This window comes from Hyaloscypha bicolor (genome assembly GCF_002865645.1).
Source record: "Hyaloscypha bicolor E unplaced genomic scaffold K444scaffold_118, whole genome shotgun sequence".
Lineage (NCBI taxonomy): Eukaryota > Fungi > Ascomycota > Leotiomycetes > Helotiales > Hyaloscyphaceae > Hyaloscypha > Hyaloscypha bicolor.
The window spans coordinates 757,167-785,150 of NW_020194620.1; the positions used below are offsets into that span (position 1 = coordinate 757,167).

At 43.5% G+C, this 27,984-nt stretch overlaps 4 protein-coding genes across 4 annotated transcripts; 2 read left to right on the plus strand and 2 right to left on the minus strand.

The window, feature by feature from the left end:
- Positions 1-192: 192 nt before the first annotated feature.
- Positions 193-1,448, plus strand: K444DRAFT_632692 (putative ubiquitin fusion degradation protein 1; the record flags this gene model as incomplete). The annotated part of the gene is made up of 3 exons (XM_024883507.1): positions 193-195; positions 243-551; positions 600-1,448. 3 exons carry the CDS (start codon positions 193-195, stop codon positions 1,446-1,448), a joined length of 1,161 nt encoding a protein of 386 aa, XP_024733170.1.
- A 2,866-nt stretch (positions 1,449-4,314) lies between these two features.
- Positions 4,315-14,160, plus strand: K444DRAFT_536076 (uncharacterized protein; the record flags this gene model as incomplete). Its single annotated transcript, XM_024875347.1, has 5 exons — positions 4,315-4,615; positions 4,669-5,088; positions 5,227-11,753; positions 11,922-12,822; positions 12,872-14,160. 5 exons carry the CDS (start codon positions 4,315-4,317, stop codon positions 14,158-14,160), a joined length of 9,438 nt encoding a protein of 3,145 aa, XP_024733171.1.
- A 181-nt stretch (positions 14,161-14,341) lies between these two features.
- K444DRAFT_536176 (putative monooxygenase moxC) lies at positions 14,342-15,719 on the minus strand (the record flags this gene model as incomplete). The annotated part of the gene is made up of 4 exons (XM_024875355.1): positions 14,342-14,637; positions 14,703-15,385; positions 15,433-15,496; positions 15,656-15,719. 4 exons carry the CDS (start codon positions 15,717-15,719, stop codon positions 14,342-14,344), a joined length of 1,107 nt encoding a protein of 368 aa, XP_024733172.1.
- A 1,739-nt stretch (positions 15,720-17,458) lies between these two features.
- On the minus strand, positions 17,459-20,105 carry K444DRAFT_535891 (OPT superfamily oligopeptide transporter; the record flags this gene model as incomplete). The annotated part of the gene is made up of 7 exons (XM_024875329.1): positions 17,459-17,675; positions 17,735-18,376; positions 18,427-18,974; positions 19,022-19,411; positions 19,460-19,727; positions 19,776-19,805; positions 19,882-20,105. 7 exons carry the CDS (start codon positions 20,103-20,105, stop codon positions 17,459-17,461), a joined length of 2,319 nt encoding a protein of 772 aa, XP_024733173.1.
- Between the last annotated feature and the right edge of the window lie 7,879 nt (positions 20,106-27,984).

The window sequence follows — 27,984 nt, forward strand, 5'->3', positions numbered from 1 at the left end:
GAAGGGACTGAGTAGTGAATGGTTGTGGCATGTGGTTAGATTTTCGGAGATAAGATTGTCCGCCAGGCACTGCCGAAACGTCATCTTTGTGAGCTTCGAGCTTCTTTCCTAGAACCGCGACACATATTCCGACACCGACTCAGAACAACCCGGACCACTTCCTTGACCTTCTTTCACACTCTCTGGACCAACATGGTACGTATTCCCTTCAGCTTCTGTGAACCGGACACTGACAAGCCCAGTCGGCCTACGGCTATTTCCAAGACGAGGATCCGTTGGCGATGTACAACATGATCAGACGAGGTCCTCCCAAACGCTTCGATGAATATTACCGCTGCTACCCCACGGTCATGCTCCCCGGCCCAGAGCGAGAAGATCTCAACTATGGCGGAAAGATCATTATGCCACCCTCCGCTCTAGAGAAATTGACCAGACTGCACATCACCTACCCAATGCTCTTCGAGCTCTTCAACGGCCAAGCAGAGAGAACCACACACTGTGGTGTCTTAGAGTTCATTGCTGAAGAAGGGAAGGTGTATCTGCCACACTGGGTAAGCTCCCTCTTTCTCATATCTGGACTTGACACTGACAAAGCCAAGATGATGCAAACCCTCGTCCTCGACACTGGTGACCTTATCCAAATAAAGTCCACCGACCTGCCCTCCGCCTCCCTCGTCAAGCTTCAACCACAAGATACCAACTTCCTCGAGATCACCGACCCGAAAGCCGTCCTCGAGAAAGCCTTCCGCCAATTCTCCACCCTCACAAAAGGCGACATCTTCTCCTTCAAATACAACGACACTATCTACGACGTCGCAGTCCTCGAAGTAAAACCCACATCCGACAAGCTTGGTGTCTCGATGCTGGAAACCGATGTCTCCGTAGACTTTGCTCCCCCAGTTGGCTACAAGGAACCACAATCAAGCCGTACGAGCGGAACTTCGACACCGAGATCTGCGGCCGGTTTACCTGCTGGAGGGATGCTGCATAGTCAGGGCTCGATGGCACAAGCAATAAACTACGATGCTATTGCACCATCTTCTAGCTCCGCTGCCGTAGGCGCAAAAGCCGTCTCCTCTAACTTCCTTCTCGGTGGCCAGAAACTCAACTCCAAGAAAGGCTCCAAAGCTCCGACACCCAAGGCCAGCACACCAATTGCAGGACAGAGCACCAATACACCGAAGACGATTACAAGAAGAACTAATGGTCCCCAACCCCTGAGATTGGCCCCGAATAAGCTGTTCTTCGGGTATGAGATCAAGCCCGTTAAGACGGACGCGGATAGGGAGAAGGAGAATCAGGGGCAGCTGCAGCCACATTTTGCAGGCCAGGGACAGACGCTGAGTGGACGAGTGAAGAAGGACAAGGACGAGAAGAAAGAGGAGAAGAAGCCTGCAGAGAAGAAGCCGGAGGTGGGACGGAGATTGGATGGTCGGAAGGTTACGTAGATATGGATAGGCAGAGGGGGTGGGAAGGAAATGGAAGATATACATGGATCATTGGAGAAACTTTCATAGGCGTTTCTAGAGCGTGGGGTTCTTGGTGTTGGGACGCGACATGATGGGACGGATATCTGAGGGATTGGCCGCTGGCTAGAGCAGATTGCAATGCGGAATCTTGACACCATCTCCTTTCCTTTGTGATATTTGAACTTTGGGTGCTCTGAATGTGTTGTGATTTCTTAATAGAAAGTACAGGTCGAAGTGGCCTGCATTACACGAAGTAGCTCGATCATGTTTGCAGTCCGATAGGTGGTGATTTCTCGAGGCGTGAACGAAGTCATTCTTCTGATGCAAGTGCTTGATTGTAGAAGCGTCAGTTGCATCTAAAATGAGATGTAGAAAAAGGTCAGGGTGTTTGGATTGGATTGCAGAGCAAGAACATCAACATGTTCATTTAAAGTTCAGGCGTGCGGAGTGGGAGCTCGATGTCGCGGAGACGGTCATTGCGTTATGGGGACTGTTTGAAAGGGAGATTGAGGCGTAGTTGGGGTTGATTCGAGAGACACTCGGCATTGCAGGAGTTTAAGGTTGGGGATTGGGGGGGGGGTTATGATTGGAAGGGGAAGACGGGTGGGCTGTGCTGGTTAGAGTTAGAGGGAGAAGGTATACGCTGATGGAATTGCGGAGAGGATTTGGAAGTCGAATAGCCGGGAGTCCTTGAAAAGCGAGGTGTGTGGGTGCGGTGTTCGTGAGGGGCTAGGGTTGGCGTTGAAGGATTAGGGGGTGAGGGAACGGAGTGTCGATGAGAAGTTATGAGGAGGGGGCTGCTGGTTATTGGGTGATGCGTCAAGTTCCTCGGGGGGTTGATTAGGTACGCGTAGGTTTATGCAAACAGATGAGTTATCGGTTAAGGGATAATAGGCCGGTTCAACCCACTAAGACGCCATTTCCGGAGCATTTGGCGAAAAATAATTCGATTCTAGCTTGCCGGGTTTCGATCAGGAGGGAACGGAACATTTTCGGAAATCAGGGGAGATTCATCGGGACGATGAGTTTGATGTAAGGGGGGGATGGAACGGTCATTCGAAATCGGATTAGCAGGGCAAAGAATAGGGGGGGGGAAGGAGTCAGATCCTCACATTAGGAAATTGAGTTGGTACAAGGACGCAATCCTCAAGAATTCGAACCTCGATGTCCTCCCTGAACCGAGATTCCGATCGCGCTATTCTTGGCTGAATACCCCTCGGCGGTATCTTGTTTGGGAAGTCACGCTAGATGGTGATGACACACCGCAGAATGAATGGTTGGATAAGTTGGGGACATTTATGGAACTCTGGGAGATGGACAATGGTGGGAGGGTTTTGTTGTATGTTCGAATCATAGAAGATCAGGAGAAAAGGTTTAAAGCGGAGAGAGCTGCGAAGTTGGAGGCTGATGATCCAATTGATACCGACACCGAGCTGGAGGATTTCTGAATGGAGATTTGGGGTTCATGATCTCTTCTTGGGAGGTTCTATTCACTGGATTATGGAGTTGCACACATATGAGTGGTCATTGGAAAGGTTTCTGGATGGATTCTTAGTCAACTGTTCCATTCTCCAGTTCCTTCAAGATTATCGCTTCAATATCATAGCAACACTTCAAAAGTTGAGCACTTTCTAGACTCGCAATCGTGCTCACCTTAAATCGAAAGTATGCTCCGTAGCTTGTATTTCTAGTTTTTCAATCGTTTCTGGAGGCCAGTCCGTTATTGTTGATAATTTGGCGATTTTGGAATCGAGGGAAAGAAGGAAGTCCAGTTGGGGGATGCTGAAGCAACGCGGGAATCATCACTCCAATGACCAAGTCCCAATACTTCCGAGAGCCGCACACAACACAGAAGAGTTATGATATTTGATCCAGACTGAATGACAGAAATTTTGGACATTGGAACCAGGAGGGGAGATGGAAGAAGAAGGCTCAAACAAAGAAAGCCACTACTTTTAGTGAAGCGCTAATAACCCTACATATTTATTAGCGAGCCAGTAGGGGATGCCTGTTTCAACGTTCACCAACCTCAACCTTCACTATATCAACATCACAAACCACTTCCTTGATCAAAAGCAGAATATACATGATCGCATCGCCCAAGAAAACATCAGACCTCCCTATCTGCGTTCATTATAGCAATTCAAACTTAAAATCAAGAAACTACTTCACTCCGACGACAGCCAAGATGAAGCGGGACCTCATTCGCACAAGGCTGTTGCCACGATGCACTTCCAAATGCTTCACTGTAATAATTCACCTTCTCACCTCCTCTGTACACCGGGTCTATCGCGGGAAGCCGATAATCAGCAACTGGACCGACTCGCGGGCACGTGGGGGCGCGTCATTTGCGCGATGAGGATTCTCGGCATCCTCGTCTGCATACCTCGAACCTACGAGAAAATCAATTTATGCATCAATATATATCATATCCTTAATTGACCCTAGCCAAAATGTGTCTCTCTTGCTCATCGAAGAGGACCCTCGATGTGTGAGTATAAGGCGAAGGAGCTAGAACCTGCGAGGATTCTAAAACGTGGTAGGTTTATCGACTATTGAGCGAAAGCCTGTGCTAACTGATAGGAATCTAAGGTGTCTCTATGGCGCATGGACCCTGTTTGTTAGCCTGGTTTTCCCGTGCTGGAAATCGCGCGAAAGTTCTTGGTTACTCTCAGCTTAGTCTCGGAGTCATTCCTAAGCCGCAACTCCTTCGCCTTCAACTTCCCTGCACCTCAACACCAACGCGGTGCCAGCTTTCGACCGTGTCTACCTCTTTCATTAATCTGCTTGCCTTACCTTAGCCTTCGACTTGAAGACATTGTTCATCACCACCGCCGCCGCCACCATGGGTGGTACCTCGAGCCAGGTGCTACCTCCTGGGGCGGTCACATACCTGATCAACCATATCTTCCTTCCACCTAAGCTCCCGCAAACGGACGACGTCAACATGGAGTACGAAATCCTAATGCTAGACATCACCATTGATCGCCTTTCGAAGTTCAAGGGTCACATGCTCGAGCACAGTGTTATCATCGACGCGGCCATTGCAATGATTACCACTTTGAGAGATGTCCGCGACTCCCTCTCGACGGGTGCTATTGATGAAAAGAAGCTTAGAGGCGGCCTAGCAGATCTGTGTAAAGAAGGTGAGATTGTCTACGAGTTTAAAGTGTTTTCGATTCAGCTAATTCGGCCAAAGGTGGGACCATTCCGCTTCATCTTCGCGCACAGAATTGCGGAGCCTTGATTAGCAAAGTAGGCGATTCTATTCATTTCGAAGCATTTGAGCTGTCTCCTCTCAATGAAGCGGTCGTCACTACGAAAGGCAGGCTTCGGCGATCTTTTCCAGGGCGCGTCTTCTCCGTGGACCTGAAAATCTTCGAGCAAGCTTCGTTCTTGGAAACAACGGCGCAGACGATTTCCAAAATGAGCCACCAAGTTGCTGCGGGAACACTCCCCAAAGTCAAGAAAGCCGGCCGAATGCACGATGAGGACAGGGATACCATTCATCCGAAGATGGTCACCGAGCTTTTTGCTGCGTTTCTGAGATCTGTGGGTGAGCCTGTTGATGTTTCCAGCCTTTGGAAGAACACCCGAGAAGAAGTTATGTGGGAAGATAGTAAGTTCTTCTTTCCTTTTTCATTTCGTTGTCACCTCTCGGTACTGGTACACGGACATTCACGTTCTTCTGTTTTGAGAGAGAATCCGGCAAATTCAGATATCCTGATCAAGCAATGCTGACCCCGAGGTTGATCAGGTTTGCGACCATGGCGAAGATCCCCGCTGTGGTTGCTTGTCCGGGTTGCCTTACAACTCACCTTTTCTCGATCTCAGGTTGAGCCGGACTCCGCTGTTGACTTGTACAAGGCGTTTATGGTGTTTCTCATGAGTTACATTCTTGAAATATCTCAACAGCACTCCGTCCTCAGCGACCTTATCCATGCGATGAATGCCAAGCTAGTCCGGCGGTTACTTAAACTTGAGTACTCCGTTGACGGACCAGTCCTCAGTTCGGTTCAAAATGTCATGCGGAATGCCAACGAAATTCTTCACAAGAGATGGTCGAACATCATGGAACGAAACCGGCAAGACCATGAGCTTCCCCGCCTAGAGCACCTGGATTATGGGCATGATATTGACATTGCTCTCCCCGCACTGGATGTGTACCTCAAATCGATGCGTCAGCGTGCGATCAAGAAAGTTGTACTTCCGTTTCAGCGGGCAGCGGCACTGGTCAAACATACAGCGGATTTGCTTCCAATGTGGTCATCCCCTTCAACCCACGGATACAATCTATACAATCTTAAGGCTGTCGAGGCCTGGGTAGCTGCGAACCTGAGCACGTGGTTGGAGTCTCATAGGGGCGAGCTGAACACCTGTCGAAAATTGGCTGATTTAATCCGGAAGTACCATGGTCACGCATGTCAATTCTACTCGGCAAATCCTGAGGCTACTTCTATCATGCTGCTCACTATTTTCGAATTATGGATCGCGTCCGACGAATGTGCTACCCAAACTTGCGAAATTCTTAGAGACTATGCGCCCGGTATTCCTAGAGAGTTACTTGAATCTCTGGTGCTGCCGTTCAGTTCTCAGATGGAAAGACTGCTTCGAGTAGAGCGATATTTAAAGTGCCGCAATGATACAGCAAGATTTCCCGCCTCTCATATCTTCCACGACTTTGGAGGCCGAACCTCCTTTTCTGTGAGATACTATAACCAGTCCCCCGAGCATCAAGATTTGATGGAAGAGATCGTACAGCAAGCGACTGAAGCCAGAAACAACAAGCGCCTTGAACTTGAACAGAAGAGGGCGAGGTACGAGGACTTGATGCACCTTCATGACGAAGCCAAGTGTGAATATGACGAAGTCGTGACGGATCGAATCAACGATTTTCGAGAATACCGGCATAGGGCCCGTTGCAAGAAGTGTTCCTATAAAACGCAAGCTGCCGGATTGGATATCAAAGTCCATGAGTGGCCTCTTCCCGACGATATCCAGAAAGCACGTTCCACGGTCTTTGAGCTTAAGGTGCCGTCCTTCTTCGGTCATTGGCGAGACGCCACTATGTTCCTCGTTCTCGATGTTCTCAAAAACGAATATAAATCGAAGCAAAGCGCACGAAGGAAGTACCACCTGAGAACGTCCAGGGGTCTCTCATCCTTTTACAGTACATTCAGTTCGACGCAACGTATTGGCCTTCTGTCGCAAACCAAACCGCATGAAGTTACACACCGCCGTGATAAGCCAGTCTCCACCTCAACGGTGAAAGAAGTTTGCCTTGGTAGTGGGTTAATGTACCGATACTATGACAGCAGCTGCGAATGTTTTGTTGACAACCTCCAAATGACTGACCAAATGGCGAAAGCCTGCATGTACAAACTACCTGATCAGTCGTCCGTCTTGCAATCATTCCTCTTTCGTCCATCGGCCGACTCCAATGGCCCCTCGCCCAATACGGTCATTGCTATTCAGGCTGAATGTCCCAATTATATGTCACTTGATGAATTCAAAGCTCTCAGTGCCATTCCACTTGGCTATCGGCTTCAGTGGCAAAACATCTTGCTTCAGCTCTCCGTGCCGGTAGTTGACTTCAAGACTGCCGAGACAGGATTTGTCATTCTTCAGTCAATACACCAAGCTGGGCCTTCTAGCAATGACAATATCCTCAGACCAGGTCATGACATCGTGGACGACGAGAACTTTGCAGACGCCCTCTTGAGAGCTCTCCATGACGCACTGAACAGGGTTAAGGAGAACTGGGAATCCTCCCAAGCTCTCAGCATATTCATCTCTTTAGCCTCACGACTTTTGTCGCTAAGTTCTAGCCAGCAGATCAAAGATAGGTCTCTTGCTTATCTAGGTGATATTCGAAGTGTTGCTCTCAATTGGGTCAATCTTCTGAGGGATAAGACCCAAGGAGCCCTGAATGACGCTCAGAGAATGGACTTGTCTTCAAAGGCCGCTGAGATTGCCTTGACGTGTGTGGATTCTTTGAATCTTGATGAAAGATATCTGGATGGTGTTCTGTCCGATCCGGAAGTTGCATCAATTCTCATTCAATGCTCCATTGTCATTCAAGAAGGAGAATTGTCCATTTCGAATACCTCCAATGCTCTGATTTCCCTACTGTACCAGCGTTGGCAGGAGAACTCGTACCGATGCTACCCCATTTTGGCCAGAGAAATTTTGGAAAAGGGGTCGAAATTTCTAGAGGACGCAATAAAGAAGTCCTGGCCAGCATATCGGGCGGGATATGGTTGGCAACGAGTCTCAGCACATCTGGAGTATTGGCTTGTGAGCCAGATGACACCTCAAGGGGACGGCGAGAGTGATCCACTTTCGATCCACTTCAATCTCTTAACCAGCGAGCTGCTTGTGAACGGGGTCCCATTGGCACGTCTACCTTCGCAATACGAAGGTCATCCGACATATCGCAGCCTATTGGGGAATTCTCTTGTAGAAGTAATGCCCAGCACTGTCAAGGGGATGCAGTTCTCTGGCAAGAAAGAGCATGCTGGATACACTCTTCACTTCGGCTTCACCGGTCCCAACTCTGGCAAAACGGACAACGACCTTCTAGTACAAGCCGTGCAGGGAAATCTTCATTACGAACTCGTGCCTTCTAGGGTTTTTCGTGGGCATTTCCCGGTGGCTTTCGTCGACCAGTTTGTTCACTGGTATGATATCAAGAACGACTGCGTGGAATTTCGCCCGATTGAGAAACCTTGGACCTCTCCTCAGGACACGGACAATTGGAAATTAAGCAAAGTCAGACCTGGTTCTAAGTGGCAGTTGCAGAAGGATGGCATCTGTTTGGTTGGATTTTTAAGTGACTCTGCTGAAGTATTATCAGGCATTCTCTCTCCCCTCGAGACTCCGGAACGGATACACATGAAGCTTCACTATTCTGCGTCATCTTTGGAGATTGAGCTTCCCAAACTTCAACTGGGATTCAGCCTTCAATCGGGTGCGTCATTGGTACAATCAAGGCAATTCCCTGGCATGTTCATTGACCCAGATCAATCCCTTGGTACTCTTGTTGGTTTCCGCAACAAGCTCATGCTGAAACACGAGACTGACGATCACCGTCTGATTATACTTCCAGAGGGAGATGTATCATATAGTAGAGACAGCGATCATGTCCATGTCAGGATCGACCAAGAATCTGCCTTGAGGGCTCATGCATATCAAATAGACGACCAGCTTGGAAGACTGGTCGACAACGGCAGTTTGCAGAGCAAGCTATTCTTGGCCTATATCCACGCCCTCACATCCTTTTGCTTACCCGATCCTCTCTTACATAGAACCGGGACCGAGCAGGCACTCTCAATCCTGAGCTCTGCTGCTGTCAGATCCTTCGATCGACTAGCAAAGGAGAACATCGAATTACTCTGTCAAATCGCGCGGCTCACCCCTGGAAGACGCTACTATCCAGAGAACGAGCGGGTAATGCAAACTGTAGACTGGTCGCGAGAACTCGGCTTTCTAGCTCAACACGGGGGTTTCTACACGTGCGTTAAGTCAATATTCGACCAAGCGAATAGTGCAAAGATATTTCACTCGGAAATTATGCTGCCACAGCTACACCGCGTGGAATGGGATTTGTTGGAGCGGGATTGTATTCGGTCATCCACATTTCGGGTTTCAAGCTTTGGGGCCGAGGATCACACGACCATGGAGGATACCGAGTACTCTGCCAGGGATCGAGAGCAAATTTCAGCACAGGGACTGAATGCCTTTGCAATGTCCAGCATCATCTACCAAAAGCGGTCAAGTCTTCATTCTGGTGTCCAGGAAAATCTGGGACTTCATCTCTGGAATTTCCTCAAGGAAACCGCCCAGATTCTCGGTCCATGCCATCCATTACCGTCTTCGGACCTTAAATATGACTCCCTATTGCTTTCTGGTTCGTCTGAGTTCATCTCTAGACATTGGCTCAATCTCCATCGGACTTTTAGCCAAGGTTCAGGCGTCGACCAATTTCACTTGATGATCTGGCTTTCAACACTAGCATATGCGCCAAATGCCGACTTAAACATCATTCAGGCACTCGCCTCCTTCTTCACCCTTCCAGCTATGTCTCACGTGCCTCTGCCAACCTCCGATTCCTTTCGGCTACAACGTGGGTTTGGAGTCGAAAAGCGCGAACTTCTTAGCATTGCCGAGTCAGCTCTTCTTCCGCTAGCTGATTCCCCCGAGGCAAATCTTACGGCCATTCCCAAGGAGAAGGAGTACGATTTCAAAAAGCGTCAACAAATTGCATTTGAGAAGAGTCAAAGAGATGCACTTGATAGACGGGTGAACGTCTTGGAAGCTCAATGGCCATGTGAAGTTCCAGCTACACCTATCGACCCAAACACGACCAGCTTATTCTCCAATCCTACGAACGACTTCAGCCTGTACATTGACATTAATAAGGTTGTCCAAGAAGTGAAGCCGTTATTTAAGGCATGGACCGAGAACAGCCAGTTTCACAAATATCTCCATCAAATTGGAGACATACTCACAAGCCAGATGGTCAGCCCGTGGAAGACACGATTGCCTTCTATCACTACTCCAGAATGGAGTCCTCGCAGAACGCACGGTTATATTTCCATTGATGACCTTTTTATCCGTTCAGCTCCTATGATACCACCAATTACTGCGATGAACATGCCAGAGCTCTTGTCTTCTGTTGCTGGTGAAAACAAGTCGATATCCCGTCTCTCTGCATTGATAGAGCGTCTCGAAACTGACGCCAGCTCTAACTACGACTTGGAGTATGTCAGGGACCTGCGTGAAAGTTATTCCTCGCTGCAGTACCGCAAGAAGGAATACCTCTTACGATGGGACGCAGCGGCCATCAAGGAAGCTCTCACTGGCCACTTAAGCCTCTGCAAGGAACAAGTCCACAAGATACATGAGAACATTATGTCAGCGCTAAGTTCACCGATTGATATCAACAACTCCTCTACACAATTGTTTGGCTTTTCAGCAATAGCTGTTGATGTCGGGCAGTGGCCGAGACTCTCCCCGATCATTCTTCTTCAGCAGCTCACTCGCAGTCGTTGGCCGAAGATCTCCCAAGTTTGGAAGAGCTACGTCGTTGGATATGGTCTCGCTCTCTCTAATCTCCAACGAGCGGAGCGGCTCCTGCGTTTATGTGGCAAAGATCTTGAGCTCGTTAAAGAGTTGCAGAATTTCGGACACACAAATTGGCATCCTTTCGAACATCCGGAAGCTTTGCTGCTTGAAATCGAGAGCGGTATCACAATTCGAGATGTTCAGATAGAGATAGCTCGACAGATGACGGATCCTCCATCTGGTCAAAATTCTGTCATGCAACTGAACATGGGAGAGGGAAAGTCTTCCGTGATCGTCCCACTCGTCGCTGCCGCTCTTGCTGATGGCTCTCGGTTGGTCCGGGTCATCGTGGCCAAGCCGCAGTCTAAGCAAATGCTCGAGATGTTGGCTTCCAAATTGGGAGGCTTGCTGGATAGGCGAATCTACCACATGCCATTCTCTCGAGCTTTGAAGCTGGGAGAAGCAGAGGCATATGAGATCGGCAACATCTACAGAGAATGCATGGCAGTGGGTGGTGTCCTTCTTGTGCAGCCAGAACACATTCTGTCATTTAAGTTGATGGGTCTCGAGTGTCTGATTTCTTCCAAGGAAGCAGTCGGAAACTCTCTGTTGCGTACTCAGCACTTCTTCGACACATCCTCCCGTGATATTGTGGATGAGAGTGACGAAAACTTTAGTGTCAAGTTCGAGCTGATCTACACAATGGGAATGCCGCGACCCGTTGAATCCAGTCCTGACCGGTGGATGTGCATCCAGCAGGTGCTTGAGCTGGTCAAGTTCTTTCTCCCAGCTGTCAAGAATAAGTTTCCCAATTCTATTGACGTCCATGAAGCCCACCCAGGGAGTTTCCCTAGGACTCGAATCCTCCGAGCCGATGCAGAACAATGCATATTCAGCAGCATTGCAAAACGCATATGCGAGACTGGATTGAACGGCTTCCCGATCGCCAGACAACCAGCGTCAGTGCGACAAGCCGTTTTCAGGTACATCACCGAGCAAAATCTCACCACGGAGGAAATTGACCAAGTTGAAAACCAAGGTCCTGGGGGTTTTTGGGCAAACACGACAAGCAGTACCCTGCTCCTCCTACGTGGTCTTTTTGCTGGTGGAGTCCTCGCTTTTGCATTCAGCCAGAAGCGCTGGAAAGTCAATTACGGACTTGACGCTACGAGGCAGCCGGGCACAAAGGTTGCTGTGCCATACAGGGCCAAAGACAATGTAAGCTCACTCATATCCTAATTTGTTCCTGTGTGGTATGGGGCGAAGAGTGTGGGGGCCGCCAGAAACGTCGTGACTCTTTTGTCCTTCTGTCAGAGAACAAGATTGCTCGAAAGTTTCAGCTCCATGAAGCCTCCTAAGATATTGATTTGCTAATTCTTCGGCTAGCCAACTCCGCGATCAGAGTTCAGCCATCCAGACGTTGTCATTGTTCTGACCTCACTTAGCTACTACTACGGTGGACTGAAGAATGACGACCTATTCCTTGCTTTCGGCCACCTTTCGAGATCGGACCAAGCGGATATCGAATATCAGGTGTGGGTCAAAGATGCACCAAACTTAGAGCAATCTTTCCATCATCTCGTTGGTGTGAATCTTAAAGACCAAATACAGTGCGAGGTTCAAGTATTCCCCGATCTCCGATACTCAAAGGGTGCCATCGACTACTTCTTATCTCACATTGTCTTTCCTCGAGAGATGAAAGAGTTCCCGCATAAATTGTCTAGCAGCGGATGGGACGTCGGTCAGACCAAGACCCACCCGACAACTGGATTCAGTGGCACGAATGACTCTCGCGTTGTTCTTCCCCTCAGTTTGCAACATGTCGATCTACAGGAGCAAAAGCACACCAATGCCTTGGTTCCGAACTACCTCCTTCAGGAGGGTAATTCGATTGCTCTCATGCCGCCAAGATTTTCATCTTCTAGCTCAGATGCGGATCTTTTGCTCACTGAAGTGACAAAGATGGCAATACCAGTAATCATCGATGTAGGGGCCCAGATCCTTGAACTGAGCAATGAGCAGGTTGCGGGGTTGTGGTTGAAGAAGGTTGCAAAAGATGACCAATGGCAAGCTGTTGTCTTCTTCAATGATAGCGGTGAGCTTTCGGTTCTCGATCGGAAGGGAAACATTGAACCGTTGCAGATATCTTCATTCGCAAAGAGACTCGGCGTATGTCTCGTATTTCTAGACGAGGCTCACACCCGAGGTACCGACTTGAAGTTACCACCAAAATATCGAGCAGCCGTCACTCTCGGCCCTAATCTTACTAAAGATAGATTGATCCAAGGTAGGTCTGGACAAGTACCTTTATTACTCATTACTAACACTCATAAAAGCCTGCATGAGAATGAGGAGACTCGACAATGGGCACTCGGTCGTCTTCTTTGTACCACAAGAGATCAGTAATAAGATTCTGGCTCGAACCTCCAAAATCTTCCCCACCAGCATTGACGTGTCGGATGTTCTGAGCTGGGCTATTTCTGAAACATGCGTCGATATTCGAAGAAGCATGCCTTTGTGGGCAGCTCAAGGCAAACGATTCGAAGAACAGAGTAAGCTTTGGGCCGAAGCTCGGACCGAAGGTGGTTTCGCCATGTCGAAGAACCAAGCAGAGAAGTTCCTTGAGGAGGAGTCTCGCAGTTTGGACGCCAGATATCGACCGATTTCACGCACTGATGTCGCCTCCTTCATACAAGAAGGTCAAAGTAGGGACCTCGACCTTATCATTGAGCGCTGTCGACAATTCCATAACCTGGAATTCAACTCTGCCACTCTTCAAGAGGAGCAGGAACGAGAACTGTCCCCAGAGATCGAACAGGAGAGACAGGTGCAAAAGCCTGCACTTGCCACACCCGCCACGCACCGTATTCATCCCGATGTGTGCAAATTCGTATCTGACGGTATCCCAAACCTCCCCTCGGAAGGTTACAAGTCTGCTTTCGAAGCGCTTCGCGACACTAGCGCAGCTGCACACCTTAACGTCAATCAATTTCCGAAGGATCTTCTCCTCACAGAGGACTTCTCTCGCACCGTTAAGATCTCTGGGAAATCTTACATATCCGACGCATTTCAACGGCCTGTACAATGGATCCTCACGAGTACAGCTTGTGGAGACGACAACACCGTCAGATACCTGATGATAGTCAGCCCGCATGAAGCTCAACAACTCCTGCCAAATATCAAGACATCGAAGAAAGTTGCGTTACACCTGTACACTCCACGACCCAACTTGAGCTTTCGTGCCTTGGATGGATTGGATCTGTATACTGTGCCAGCCCAGACACAACAACGAATCGTACCCCGATACCTCGTCGTGCAGCTAAATTTGTTCTCGGGACAGCTGTACCTCAGTTCGTTCCAGGAGTATGTTGAAGTTTGCAAGTTTTTGGGTCTCGCATGGAACAAGACGGAGGGTGATTATATTGTTGCTGCTGATGGATTCATCGTGCGTGGTGGTTCAGGAACCTCGGTGTCGATTTTCAAGGAGAGCCCAGTCAAGTTCTTGAAAGTACTCCTCACGAAGATTCGGCGAAACTGTGAAGGGATCGATAAGACTCATATGGGAAAGATTCTAGACGGTAGATTGCTTCGCCCCTCCGACTTCGGAGAGGAGGAAGATATCTGACACTGTCTTCAAGAATTCATGTACTTTCGGGGGGCTGAGAGACAGTACATAACATAGCCAGTGCAATCAATCTGCTTTCTCTAAGTCCTCTTCTCTCTTATTGAGCCTTTATCATTCAGGATTGGGAAGTCTGAATATCAGAAAGACTTCATTTCTCTATTGGTAATTCACAGTTTCCTCTTTAGTGCGATGTGCCATTCACAGTGACCCCATTAACCTTCCGCACCAGCTCTTCCTCCGCGTTGCGATCAATATAAATATCACCATTCTCATCCCCATACTTCTCCTTCAACACATCGTACCTGAACTTCGCAGCAGGGTGCGTTGACGGAGCGCGCTTGACACCAGGTTCGCGTCGCAAGTTTTCTCGGAATGTCCCTCCTGGGACAGCATAGTCTTTCCACATAATACCACGCTCTTGCAGGACTGGGATAACCAGCTCGACAAAGTCTTCATACGACTCGGGGTTGGAGATGTCTTGAAATTGAGCATCGTTAGGTTAAATGCTTTGCAAGGCTGGAGACAGGATTTGTGTCACTTACAGGCAACGTTGAATCCATCAATATCGCCAACATTGATCCACTCCTCCATGACATCTGCAATCATATCTGGGGTTCCAATCGGCATGTTACCGCCTCCACAGAAAGCCATCCGCTCGCCAAGTTGGCGAGGGGTAAGGGGCTCTGGGTCTTTCTTGACGTTGGTTCCAACACCTTCAATCGCAACCCCATCCTTGATCTCGTTGTAATCAAGCGGTTCGTCAAGCGGATACTTACTGAGATCAAGATTCAAGTATCCACTCAACTTTGCAAGGCCACCTTCCCAATCAACCATCGTCTTGTACTTGTCATACTTCGCTTGCGCTTCCTCGACCGTCCTCCCAACAATCGGGGTCATCGATGGGAAGAAATTGAGATCTGTGCCCGGACGACCCTGATCCTCCGCCATCTGCCTCATTTCCTTCACAAGGATAGCGATATCTTCCGGTGATCGTCCACCGCAGAAAATCGCTTCCGCATGTTTAGCCGCGAACATCTTTCCCTGCGGCGATCCACCAGCTTGGAAAATAACTGGTGTGCGTTGGGGAGAGGGGTGAGTGGCTCCGTACGCAGTCGTCTTGTGGTGTTTTCTGTTGAAGAAGATCTTGTGGATCTTGTTGGGGTCGTAGGCTCCTTCTGGCCGTTTCCAGGTCTGCGCTCCGTCTTCCCAGGAGCCTTCCCAGAGGCTGCACGTGATTAGTAGGCCTTGGGAGGGGGTGGTTTGGAGACTTACGAGTAGCATAGGTCCATGTATTCGTGTGCTTCTTCGTAGCGGAGGTGTTTAGGCGTGATAGAGTCTTTGCCCATTGCTTTTGCGGAAGCGTTGCTGTAGCTTGTGACCACATTCCATGCTACTCGGCCTTGGGTCGCATGATCAAGAGTTGACCACGTTCTGGCGAGGATGAAAGGCTTCAATAATCAGCTGAGGTAATTGGCAAGGGCGTGGACAGCAAGACGTACGTTAATATATGAGGTGCTTCCTGTAATTCCAAAGGAAACATTTTTGGAAACAGCAGCCATAGCAGACACCCAAATAGTTGGATCTGTTTGGCCAACACTTCCACCTGATCTGTATGCTGCATCTGCTTTTCCTTGGTATGTCTCGTGGCCTGTCTAACGTCAGATTTCACTAATCAAATATATATTTCCAATCGCGTACGTGCCTCCGTAGGTATCTGCAAAGAAAATGCACGAGATCTTCCCTTTGTCGGCCAACTTGGCCATCCACATATAATAATCAATGGTGTCCTTAGTTCTCGAGTTGTCTCCTTCGTTTCTGGGATTCAGTGATTAGAATTTGAACGTGATTAGGGCAAGCTGTTGATTTCATGTTTGGATTGGAAGAGGCTTACTGCCAGAGACCCACCGCCATGTGATTGCCAGTGCAAGTCATCTCAAAGAAGTTGATGTGAATCTGTTTCTTAGGCGCCATGTTGAAGAAAGTGAGATAAGGTGTAAAGGAAGAGGAATCAAAGCAACTCCAGCAAATTTTCACAGAAAATATGATCAATGTGGAAGAGGGATTGGCGTCGAACAAGAACGAAGGAAATGATGCTTTTCTAGCAAATTTTATGAGAAAAGAGAATGCTTAAACCTATGCAGCAAAGAAATCTTATCTGTGAATCGTTTGGCTATAATATATTCGGGTAGAGCCGATTTAAAGATGAACCGATTGCGGGAATAAGTATCCGACCCTTCTCTCCACTTTCGGCAGCCCCAGCCGAAGTCTTAATAAGATTTTGATTAGAACGAAGATATATCATTGGCGGCGTAAAAGGACAAATGGAAAGAGCTGTCCTGCCAGATGCGGTACAAGGGATACACTTCCCAGTCGGCTTGGGGAAACTTGGGCTCTTTGTTATATTGGTCACGTGATATAAATTACTCTGAGATCCGCCGTTCCCACCAATGATCGAAGGACAGCGTAATTTATCTCAGATCAGTATCAATAGGATGAAAACTAATAGTCGGACTCTTGGTGCTCCATAAAGACCATCCCAAAGCTTTTTTGCACCACTCAGAGAGACGTCAGCCCCCCTTTTCGATCTCGCTTATGAAAATTCCCAATCTGGTCGTTGCGCCCAGTGTGCGAAAAAATAAATCACATTGATCAAATTAATTATGAGTATTTACGAGTAGGCTGATCAGAATATAATAAACGTAATACTTAAAACTTTTGATTAGATTAGAATAATTAGTCATGAAGATTCATGAGTACTTTGATTAATGTGCACGTGACTGCGTCACGTGATAAAAATTAGCCTAATTAGGTGAGGTTGTCCCTCTCTAGCACTATCTTAGCAAGGTTTACTCCTTACTATTTAGGTAGCAAGGTAGTGCTAGAGCGAGAGCCTTACCTAATTGAGTTAGCTTGTCACGTGCTGCGGTCACGTGTACATTAATAAAAATTCATGAATATTCATGATTGGCTTAATTAATTCGTGAATAGAATATAATCAATAAGAATTCTCCATGAATAAATTGAGTGGCGCAAGTAAAAGAATGCGTGCTATTATCGACATGGCATATCAAGATTGGAAAATTTAAAGGCTGGTTTCATGGGAGTTACAAAGATGTTTCGGGTGTTTCATGTTTGCATCATTATGTGTTCTCCGAAAGAAGTTACGTACAACCCAAATATGCTGTCTATATACCTACCAAAGAGTATGGCATTCCCTCAATCATCATCATCATCATTATCAACAGCTAGCAATCATTACACCAAAAAGCACCACCACCTCATCGTTCTCTCGAAGTGATTAATTCATCGCACTCGGAGGCAGACTGGCAGGCGGAAAGCACCGATCAGAGGCATCTGCATTATTCCCCCACCAAAGCGGGAACGTCTTATTCGGCAGATTAAGACTGAATACCATAACGGTTTGCATAAGCTGCGTACCACAATCCAGGCCAACACCAAGCAAGTAGTTATACTTCCTGAACCAAATGGGGTGGTAATGGTAAACGTATCCCATACTAAAATTGTCCAACGTCAGCAGCTGGTGTGTTACAGGGGAAGTGGGGGCGGGACTTACAAGAAAGCAGAGACAGCAGAGCTAGTCAACAGGTTCGCGGTCTGGTAAACCGGGAACCAGACACCGCCAGAGAAGATTAGCACAGGATTGAATCTGGTCTCGATTTTCCAATGGGGTTTCCATTTGTGGATGCCATAGGTGATTAACACGCAGATAGGCCCGACGAGGAAGCCGTAGTAGACCCATGCGTAGGGGGAACCAGAGCCAAAGAAGACCTTTGGGCCAAGGACACCCCAGAGCACGGATTGGGAGTAGAAGTTCCGGGTACGAACCGCGTTCCAGGCTTGGGAAACGATTTTGCCGGTCAGTTTGGGGCCTTCGTTATTAATGATGAAGCGCATCATGCCGTAGTTGATGAAGGGCCCGAGGAGGGTGCCCCACACTTGCCCGATGAACATCTCCTTCTCGGGAATCTTCATGTAGAAGCCGAACTTGTAGTCGGAGACGAGGTTCAGGTTTTGTTCGAGGATTTGGCGCCCGTAGACCATGCAGGTTAGGACGGCGAAGGGCTTTCCTGGGAACATGGCTCCGGCGATGACTTCGCTGAGGAATTGCATTCCCACCTGCATGTTTGCGATACCCCAGAGAATACCGTTCGGGAAGGTGAAAATACATGAGATGACACAAATAACGATGAAACCCCTGAAAAAGTTAGACAAGCAAAACATAATAAGGATGGGGATGATTCTTACCACCATGGGAGTTGCATGTCGGCTGCGTAAAGCTGACCCAGAGCCAGAGCGGCGCAGACTGCAAGAAGTGCTCCATACCACCAGTGACGAACTCGGGGAAGATGATCCATGAGCTTGAGGTATGGGTCATCGTAATCGCTGCGACGATTTTGCCAGCCGTCTTTCAGACCTGCATATGCTTGCTTGCCATACCACAAGATGGAGTAGAGCATTGCGCCGGTGGAAGCGGCGAATCCACAGAAGAAGTACATCACGTAGGAAGTCGACCACTTTGGCATCGAGTAGTTATCAAGGGCTGTCTGATTGAGCGAGTGGTCCGGGTTCATAATTCGGGAAATGTTATATTTAGTCCCGGTAGCGTCCCATGTTCCAGTCGACATTGGTGCGTAGTTCTTGGCGTCCAGGAAATTGTAGAAGTACATCAGAGGATAGATGAACCAGCACAAAGCCATGGCTCCAAGGTAAGTGTTGGCGTTAGCCCAAAGTGGTGTGTACAGAGGCTGCCAGAACGTGATATAATTCCAGTCGAGACTGATGTCTCCCAAACCCTGATCCAATTAGATACTTGAGTCTGTAAATAAGAAGACCAACTCACAAAGCCGTAGTATCCAGATCCCAAAATGTAAGCGATCCAATTGCCGTGTCCAAAATAGCAGATGAGAGGCAGAGAAGCCAAAAGTGGGAAGATCACTTGCGGAAACCATTCGTAGCAGAATGCGGCGACGGCAACAATGCCGAAGAATTTGAGCGAGCTCCTCGTCACTGTGGGGTTTCTGTGCATAGCGTTGAACAATGAGACGTTGGGAAGAACCCCAGGATAGTAGATCGCGGGAGGTCGGACTAGGATGTCTCTGAACAAACCTGCGAATCCGTAACCAATCATTTGGGTTGTGATTAGGAAGAGAATTCCCCATCCAGCGTTGATCTTTCTACCGTAGTAGAGCTCCATTGCTGACAATGGACCGAGGCCGTATGCTGTGTAGCACTGCAATACATTAGCAAAAGTGAAAGCGGTTTCTCGGCGAGCGCGTACAGATCCCCAGTATGCCACGACAATGAGTGCGTGCTCCTTTGCGTTCCATGGACCAGGATTGAGACTCCATTTCCAACCAAAGGTGTTGAAAACACGCTTTGGAAGATAGGTTGCCATTGCTGATCCCATTCCCCAGGCCAACAGTTGGACAGCGTAGCTGGTAAGAGACATGGAGTACGGCTTGAAGTAGTAGAACGAAGAGATACCGCATCCGATGACGACCCAGAAGGTAGAAAGAACCCAAAAGCGGAACGTGAGAATTGGCTCGCTGTGCTAAATTAGAAATTGTTCAGGTTGCAGTGGAGGTTGAGCTTACGTATCGTCATTGTGAAGATCAACAGTCTTCCTGTACACAACATATTAGACTGGCTTGCTCAAGGTCACGGCATCTGAGGGAGTGCTTGTCCGCCGAGTTTACTTACGCAACGAGTGGTATAGGATAGTCCTTTAGTCGCGGATCTATGAATTCATCGTTATCGTCAGGAATGTAGAGTTTGTGTCCCGAGATATTGTCGATGTCGAGGTCTGAGGAATTCGCGGCTTCGATCTCGAGATCATGGCCTTTCTTTTCAGAGTAGTCGGGGACTACGGATTCAGCAGAATCCGAGGAGAGTATCTCCTGGACTGGGCTTGTTTTGGAATCCATTGCACTGGCAACACGCAAAAGTTGCGATTTCGGACTCACACCTCGGCTTCATGATTGCGGGCATCGAGATGCTATATATCTATGGATAAAGTTCACATGGAGCGGTGCGATAAGTGCACGCTAGAGGATAGAATGCTCACGCTTCTGACGGAATCTTGAGCATAACTAACGCCACTTGCTTTAACCGTCGTAATTGTATTGTCTTACCATAGAAGCGTAGGGAATGAAATGACTAGGATGCAGCTTGCCTGCCCTTTCCAGGGTGTCGACAAATCGACGCTCCCCTACGATAACAGCATCCTTCGTACATCGGCCGACGAACAGATGCTGGAGGATCAATCGTGAAATACTGAGCTGCCTGTCCTGGCACGATCTGCCGTCCGAGGGCCCCGTACAGCAAACGCTCCGATTTAATAGATGACCTTCCTTGATTTAGTGGATGCCTTATCTACATTCATTGTTCTGGAACAGCAAACGCCAAGGTGCTAACATGGAGAAGAATATGCAATCAGGAAGCTGGTAAAAAGGATAAACTCGCGCCGAAGATAAACCTAGATCATCGAGCAGATTGGTTCCTCGAACCTATAGGAGGGTGTGAATTTCCTGGCACAGGCCTTGCCTACCTTTCCATAAAGAGGATGTTCTCGACTCGGACTGCTGAATTGCGAATCGTGGGATTGCAGAAGTCTCAATTTCGTAATGTTACCAAATAGGAAGGTGGCGCCACTGCCATTTGTCCGCAGCGACACAAAGTGCGAGCTTCTTTGGGGAATTCAAAATCCCACCTTTGCTGCTGCGCTCCAATCGTATGGCCTGGGAGACGATAGAACCTTTCTGGGAATGAGCTTCCTATCTTGAGGTGTTTTTGGGATGGTAAGCACTTGAAAGAACAAGAGGTTGCCGGCCTCCAATTCTGAGCTGGTGACTGATAGGCGCCCGTGCATCCTCAGGCCTGGGATTCCCCAGCACGAACTGACTACTGATGCCAGCCAGGGCGAGTACGAGTCCGTAAATCGGGCACCGGACAGGACCAATATCAGGCATGCTGGCGGATAATCGAAATCGGATGTGGCCATGTTGAGTGCCTTGCGCATGATAGTAGTGGGCCGAGCCCTCGAAAAACGAAGATGAAAGGGGGAAGGAGGGGTCTAAATATCCCGTGGGAAATGAGTCAACCTGGAGAGAGCGGTTGCCTAGAGATTCGGAGAAGGGGGGATACCACCCCGTGCTGACTCCATGGAGCAGCTTGCAGCAACCAATCCCTTCACAGTGCTCGTATGCACCATGCAGCGACGAACAAAAAGGGTGCCACCAATATTAATCATCAACAAGGACTTTCAAGTTTATTTCAACGTCTTCAGAATTCAATTTCTGCTACTCGAGGCTCTTCCTGTAAAGCATTGCTATTAAGATACCGGACCTGCCCTGCCTGCAAGTTGCATGCTGTCCAGGCACCCTTGCTCGCCGAGGTACACTCGTTCCGATCCAAAAACGATAAAATGAACGAAAGTCCACTATAATATTAATTGATGTAAATCATATTAATCGGAATCATCGTGTATCTTATAGTAACTAGTTCCCCATTCTCCGTTTTTAATATCCTTAATATCCTGGGAGTTACAAAGCACGTGACTATTTCTATACGAGCTCGTATAGAAATTTTCGCGTTTGATAGTCAAAAATTGAAAATGTATAAACTAATCGTGTACTTTAAAAATCAATTACTAGTTAACTATGAATCGCATTAGAACTCGGGTTAATAGGTTTTATTTGCTTGGTTCTGCTCTATAATTGGGTAGCTTAATATTAATCAATTAGGTTGTGGCTAAAAAGTTGTTGTGGGCGCAAAAGGGCGACCGTTTTGTCGTTTTCGGATCGGACCGACTGTAAAGAGATCGCGGCATAAAGTATCGGGAAATACGGCATTTTGACCTTTGGTGTTCTACAGGGAACGAATTTAGGGCAAGCCTGTGCTATAAGCTCCTATAACTCTAGGCAGTGCTCCCTAAATAGGCGCAAAGAGGCGCAATAAGAGATTTGCAGGAGGTAGTAAATAGAGCTTCCAGAGTTATGGCGCTGTTAGTAGAGCAACTATAGCGCCTTAATATGTACGCTGGATAGCCTAAAAAGTCTCTCAATGCGCTGTATTCCCGATTCTTTATACTGCGATATCCGTGAATATTAGGAAATAGTAGATATAGGAGTGTTATATTCGCTTAATCGAGGTAGAGTACTATAGACTAGGAGGATAGGAATAATTCTACTAATTCCTATAGTATTATTAAGAGCCTTAAAAGCTATTTATAGGGCTATTTCCTTACTAATTCCCTTGATTTCGGCTATAATAATTAAATAGATATATCGAACTAGCCTATAGTAATATTTAATAATTCCTATAAAGTTATAAGCTTTTATAAAAACGATTTTTACTTTAGTTTCTATTATATTTATAAGCTAAGTAAACTCTTTACTAGTAAACTACTTTCTGGAATTTACTATAATCTAATTAAAAGGGCCTAAATAGATATTAATCTAGTATATCTTTAGAGTATTCCAGATATATATAATACTAATATTCTGGAACTAATAGCCTCTATAATATCTAATATTCTTATTAATAATATATAGAATAAGCTTTCCGAAATATAAAATATATTAATAGTAATTAAAAAATTAAAACTAATATTATCTTTTAGATTAAACTTGAATTATCTAAATAATTTTCTATTCTTCTAATATTACTTATAATATATTATAAGGTATTCTAGGGCTTCTATATTAATTTTATAGCTAGCTTATTCTAATAAATTTCAGAGCTTATTAACTAATAAGTAGCCGAATTAGTAATAAAGATATTATAATTTAGTTTCTATTAAGAAATATAGATTATAAATAAAAGACTTAGAAATAAGGCTTTATAATATATTATTCTAAAATAAAAAAGAATAACTAAAATATTATATAATAAATATATAATATCTAGTAAAAATAGTAATATAATTAATAAAATTATTAAAATAAACTTATAACTTATTTATATTATTTAAACTAAATAGAAATAGAATCTTTTAAAATATAATATAGAATTATATTTACTTAATTAGTATTTCTACTATTATAAATTTAATAAAAATAAAAGAATTAATACTAAAATAGATAATAACTTAATTCTTAATACTTTTATTAAATATAATACTATTATTAGTTTATTATAAAGCTTAAAATTAATTGAAACTAATAATTAAGTATTTAGAAACTCTAGTATTAATTATAATTTTATAAAAGTACTAGCTATTATATTTAGATATATCTTTTATTATAAAAGTTTAAGTATTTTTATAAGTAGTTTTTTAAATTCTATAATATAATTCTTACTTATTAACTAATTGTCGGTTTACTAGTAACGCATGGCACCGTTACATAAGTCATAGAATGCTATTTGTATATGGTTAGTAAAGTTATTATTATTCAGAAGTAGGGATTACAGTATCGTAGTATTAATATGCAATCCCTAAATCTGCTAAGCCTAAAGGGGTCTAGTCTACTGGTCGAGTTACTAATGGGATGCGAGGTCACATAACCATATCCCGTATCCCATATCCCATTGCCCATATCCCATTACTCATATCCCGTATCCCGTATCCCGTAACTATATACGTAACTCCCAAAGGAATAGCTATACTAATACTGGAAACTCTCTAAAAACGCAAAAAACAGTATCTCCCTCCGATCGCATACAAATTCCCTAATCCGGCCTAGTACCAGATTTCCCAAACGCTCTGTATATTCATATCGCTTCCGAGGTTTTGGTTACATACCAAAGGCCACGGCCTTTTGCACGTGACTTCCCCTCCTATAATATCCTTCTATCCCATATATCCATTTTCCGCCCTATCTATACTCGACCCATTCCTCCATATCTAATTATATGGTATTCGTATTAATTAGGTACTTGAGGGCATTCGTTAGCTTTGATTTCGTTATGGAATCGGCAGGATTCGATTCTCCTTTAATCCATTTGACTTCTGCGATCTCTCGTTATTTATATACCTGGCGGAAGTATATTATATTAATTATTAGATGCTTTTCTCGAATAATTCCCAATTTGATAAGGCATTCGTATAACGACTTTGAATTCGTATAGACTACTAGTAGTAGTTCTATTTCCAGTACTCTATTAATTATAGATTTAACTAAAGTACCTATATTAAAGCCGTAAGCCATACTATAGAGTTCTGAAGCTAGAATACTTCTGGTAATTCTCTTATATTTAGTAGAGAACTAGTAAATAATATTAGTATATCTAGTTCCGTCTACTAGAACTAGAACGTATCCGATTTGAAAGAAGAGATCTCTATTATTTATAAACAAAGTATCTGTAAAAATAATTAAATATAAGGACTTCTTTATTAGCTTTACAAATCTCAGTCCTCTAGTAGTATTCTCAATTTGCTATTAAATACGCTTATTAAGTGCCTTTATATTAGTTTCCGAGAATTTAATAGCTTAAATAGCAATTAATAGGTTATATAAAGCTTCTGGTTAATAGACTAATATAATATATACTTCTCTAGTATATTAGGTAATATATTAGTCCTTAATAAAGAGATCTTAACAAATAGTGCCCCTACTATTTATAATAGTAGTATTCTTTATAGAAATGATTCGGAGGTTTTTATACTAGTATTCCTATATAAGAGTAATTCTAGTAGTATCCGTATAAATAATACTTCTATTAAACTTGAGATTATAATTAATAGTAAGGCATTTATACTTCTTAGCCAAGAACTTAGCCTCTTGGAGCTTTAGTTACTTCGTCTTTACAAAATCATTATTTCTAATAAATAGAGTATTATTAGTTTAAAGGCTAATAATTCCGAAGAGTTACTTACTATAGAGGAGGTAAGGGTTATAAGTTAACTATTTCATAGAAAGCTTATTAATATAGTAGGAATAGTAAATCTTGAACTAGTAGTTCCCAGCTTCTAATATACTATATAGTGGTTTTATAACCTTTAGAACCGAATTATTATTCAGATTTAGCTTTCTAGTAAGCTCGCAAGATGAATTAATATAAAAATTACGGTTAAGTAAGGTTATTAATTAGATATAAGCTTGCGAGATATTATATAAATATAGCTCTATAGTATCTATTATTATAGTAGTAATACTAAGGATAATTCTCTGGCTAATATATTAAATAATAGGTAATTATATTAATACTATATATTTTTTACTATTATTATAAGCCTGGATAACTAGTCTTGACTTCTTAAACTCTCTCTCTATATCCTTATTCTTAATCTTATTAATAAACCGGGAGTTAAAAATATATACTTTCTTTAGTATCTAAGATCTGGAAGTAACCTCAAATATATCCTTTTCTAGAAAGCTAGTAACTTTAACTTAACGGGAGTCCTTATATAGGTTATTATCTTATAGGAATAGTGTAATATCCGGGTTCTTATAAGGGCATTCTCTGCTATACTTTAGTAGAATAGCAGGAATAGCAGGAGAAATTATACCTGTATTACTTTTGGCCTTACTATAAAGTTCGGGAATAGGTTTAGGTTCGGGGCCATTAGTAATAACCTTAATATCCCCTATATAAAAGGGCTTTACAGAGATTAAATAAAAGGTAGTATTACTATATAATAGAGCTAGTATATAGTTCTTCCTATTAATAGCTACTAGCTTATATGGCCTATCCTAACTACTAGGTTAACTGGTATTTCCTTTATACTATATGAGAATATCCGAATTTAAGGGAAGTTCGTAAATATTAGTAGTACTAGGACTATTTCAGGTATTTAGGGTATTTGTAATCTGGTATTTAGCTTAAAGCTTCTGAATTTCTACTATTATCTTCTTAAGTACTACTAATTACTATAATATAATTAGTAATAGGGTATTATATTTAGTTATTCGGGGTAAAGTACTATAAATTAAAAGAGTTAGAATAATACTATCGGGTCTAGCAGAATTATTAATAGCCTTAAAAGCCATTTAAAGTATAATATCCTTATTAATTCTATTAATTTCGGCTATAATAATAAGGTAAGTATATTAAATTAGGCTATAGTAGTATTCTATAATTCCGACGAAACTATAAGCTTTTATAGGAATGATTTTAACCTTGGTTCCTATAGTATTCGCAAGCTAAGCAAACTTCTTACTAGTAAACTACTTTCTGGTATTTACTATAATCTAATTAGGAGGGCCTAAATAGGTATTAATCTAATACTACTTTAGGGTATCCCAAGTATATAATATACTAATATTTTAAAGCTATTAGCTGGCTTAATATCTAGTACCTTTATTTATAATATAAAGTATAGGCTTACTAGAAATATAGAAAATATTAATAATAATAAAGTAGTTAAAGCTAATATTATCTCTTAGGTTAAACTTAAATTATCCCGGTAATTATTCGAATTTCTGGTATTACTTATAGTATTTTATAAAGTACTTAAGGGCTTCTATATTAATATTATAGCCTGCTTATTCTAGTATATTTTAAAGCTTACTAATAGATAAATAACTAAAACGGTAGTATAGATATTATAATTTGACTTCTATAAGAAAGCAGGAGTTATAAGTAAAGAATTCAGAAATAAAGCTTTATAGAATAATATTCTAAAGCAAGAAAGAGTATCCAAAATATTATATTATAGATATAAAGTATTTATTAGAAGTAATAAGATAATTAGTAAGATTATTAAAGTAGATTCCTAGCTTATTTATATTAGCTAAGCTAAGTAAAAATAGAGTTTTTATAAATATAATATAGAATTATACTTACCTAATTAGTATTCTTACTATTATAGATCTAATAAAGGATATAGATCTAATACTAAACTAGATATTAACTTGATTTTTAGTAATTTCATTAAGTTAGATACTACTATTAGTTTGCTATAAAGCTTGGAATTAGTTAGAACTAGTAGTTAAGAATCTAGAAGCTCTGGTATTAATTATAATTTTATAAAAGTAATAAGTATTATATTTTAATATATTATTAATTATAAATATCTAGATATCTTCTATTTATTTAATAGGCTTTAAGATATAGTTTTCGCCTATTATCTAGTATATAAGAGAAAGAAAAGTAAGATTATTTATAAGGGTATTAGTTATAGAAATAGTAGAAATAGAGGCTATAGGAATAGCTAGGAAGCTCTTAATAGAAGTAAAATAGGAATTAGAGTAATATTTCTCTCCTTTATTCATTTCTACTAGTAAGGCTTTAAAAGCATTACTTACTAGTTTATTCTTACTATTCTTATTATCTTTTTTTTCTTTGAATTCGGTAATATACTATATATAAGTATTACTAAAGTATTTATTAAAGTTATAGGTATTTCGGGATCTAAATTAGTAAATATTTCTACTCTTAAATCAAGCCTTTTTAGCCTCTTATTTCTCTAGTATATGCTTTTATAAGCGGTATTTGGGTCTCTTATATATAAAATATAACTTTAGAATATAATTATTATAGTTATAGGACTTAAAGTAATTATTACGGGTTCCGAAATTATAGCTAGGTTTATATTAATAATTTCCGGACAGGTAATAGTTTAAAGAATTTTAAGAATAATATTATTAATTAGTAAAGAAGATCTTGGTATTAATCTATTATTTCTTCTTATAAATAGTAATAAATAATTAGAGCTTATTAATAAGTTAGCCGAGATTAGAAAAAGAATCCGAGACTATATATTAGTATACTAGTATACCTTAATAAGAAATAATAATCTTATTATATAGGAATTTAGTATTTTATAGGGCAGGTACTAGTCTATATTATAATTTATATAGGTTATTAATTAGTAACTAGACGAGCTTAAATATTATCTTTTTAGGGTATTAAGCTATTATA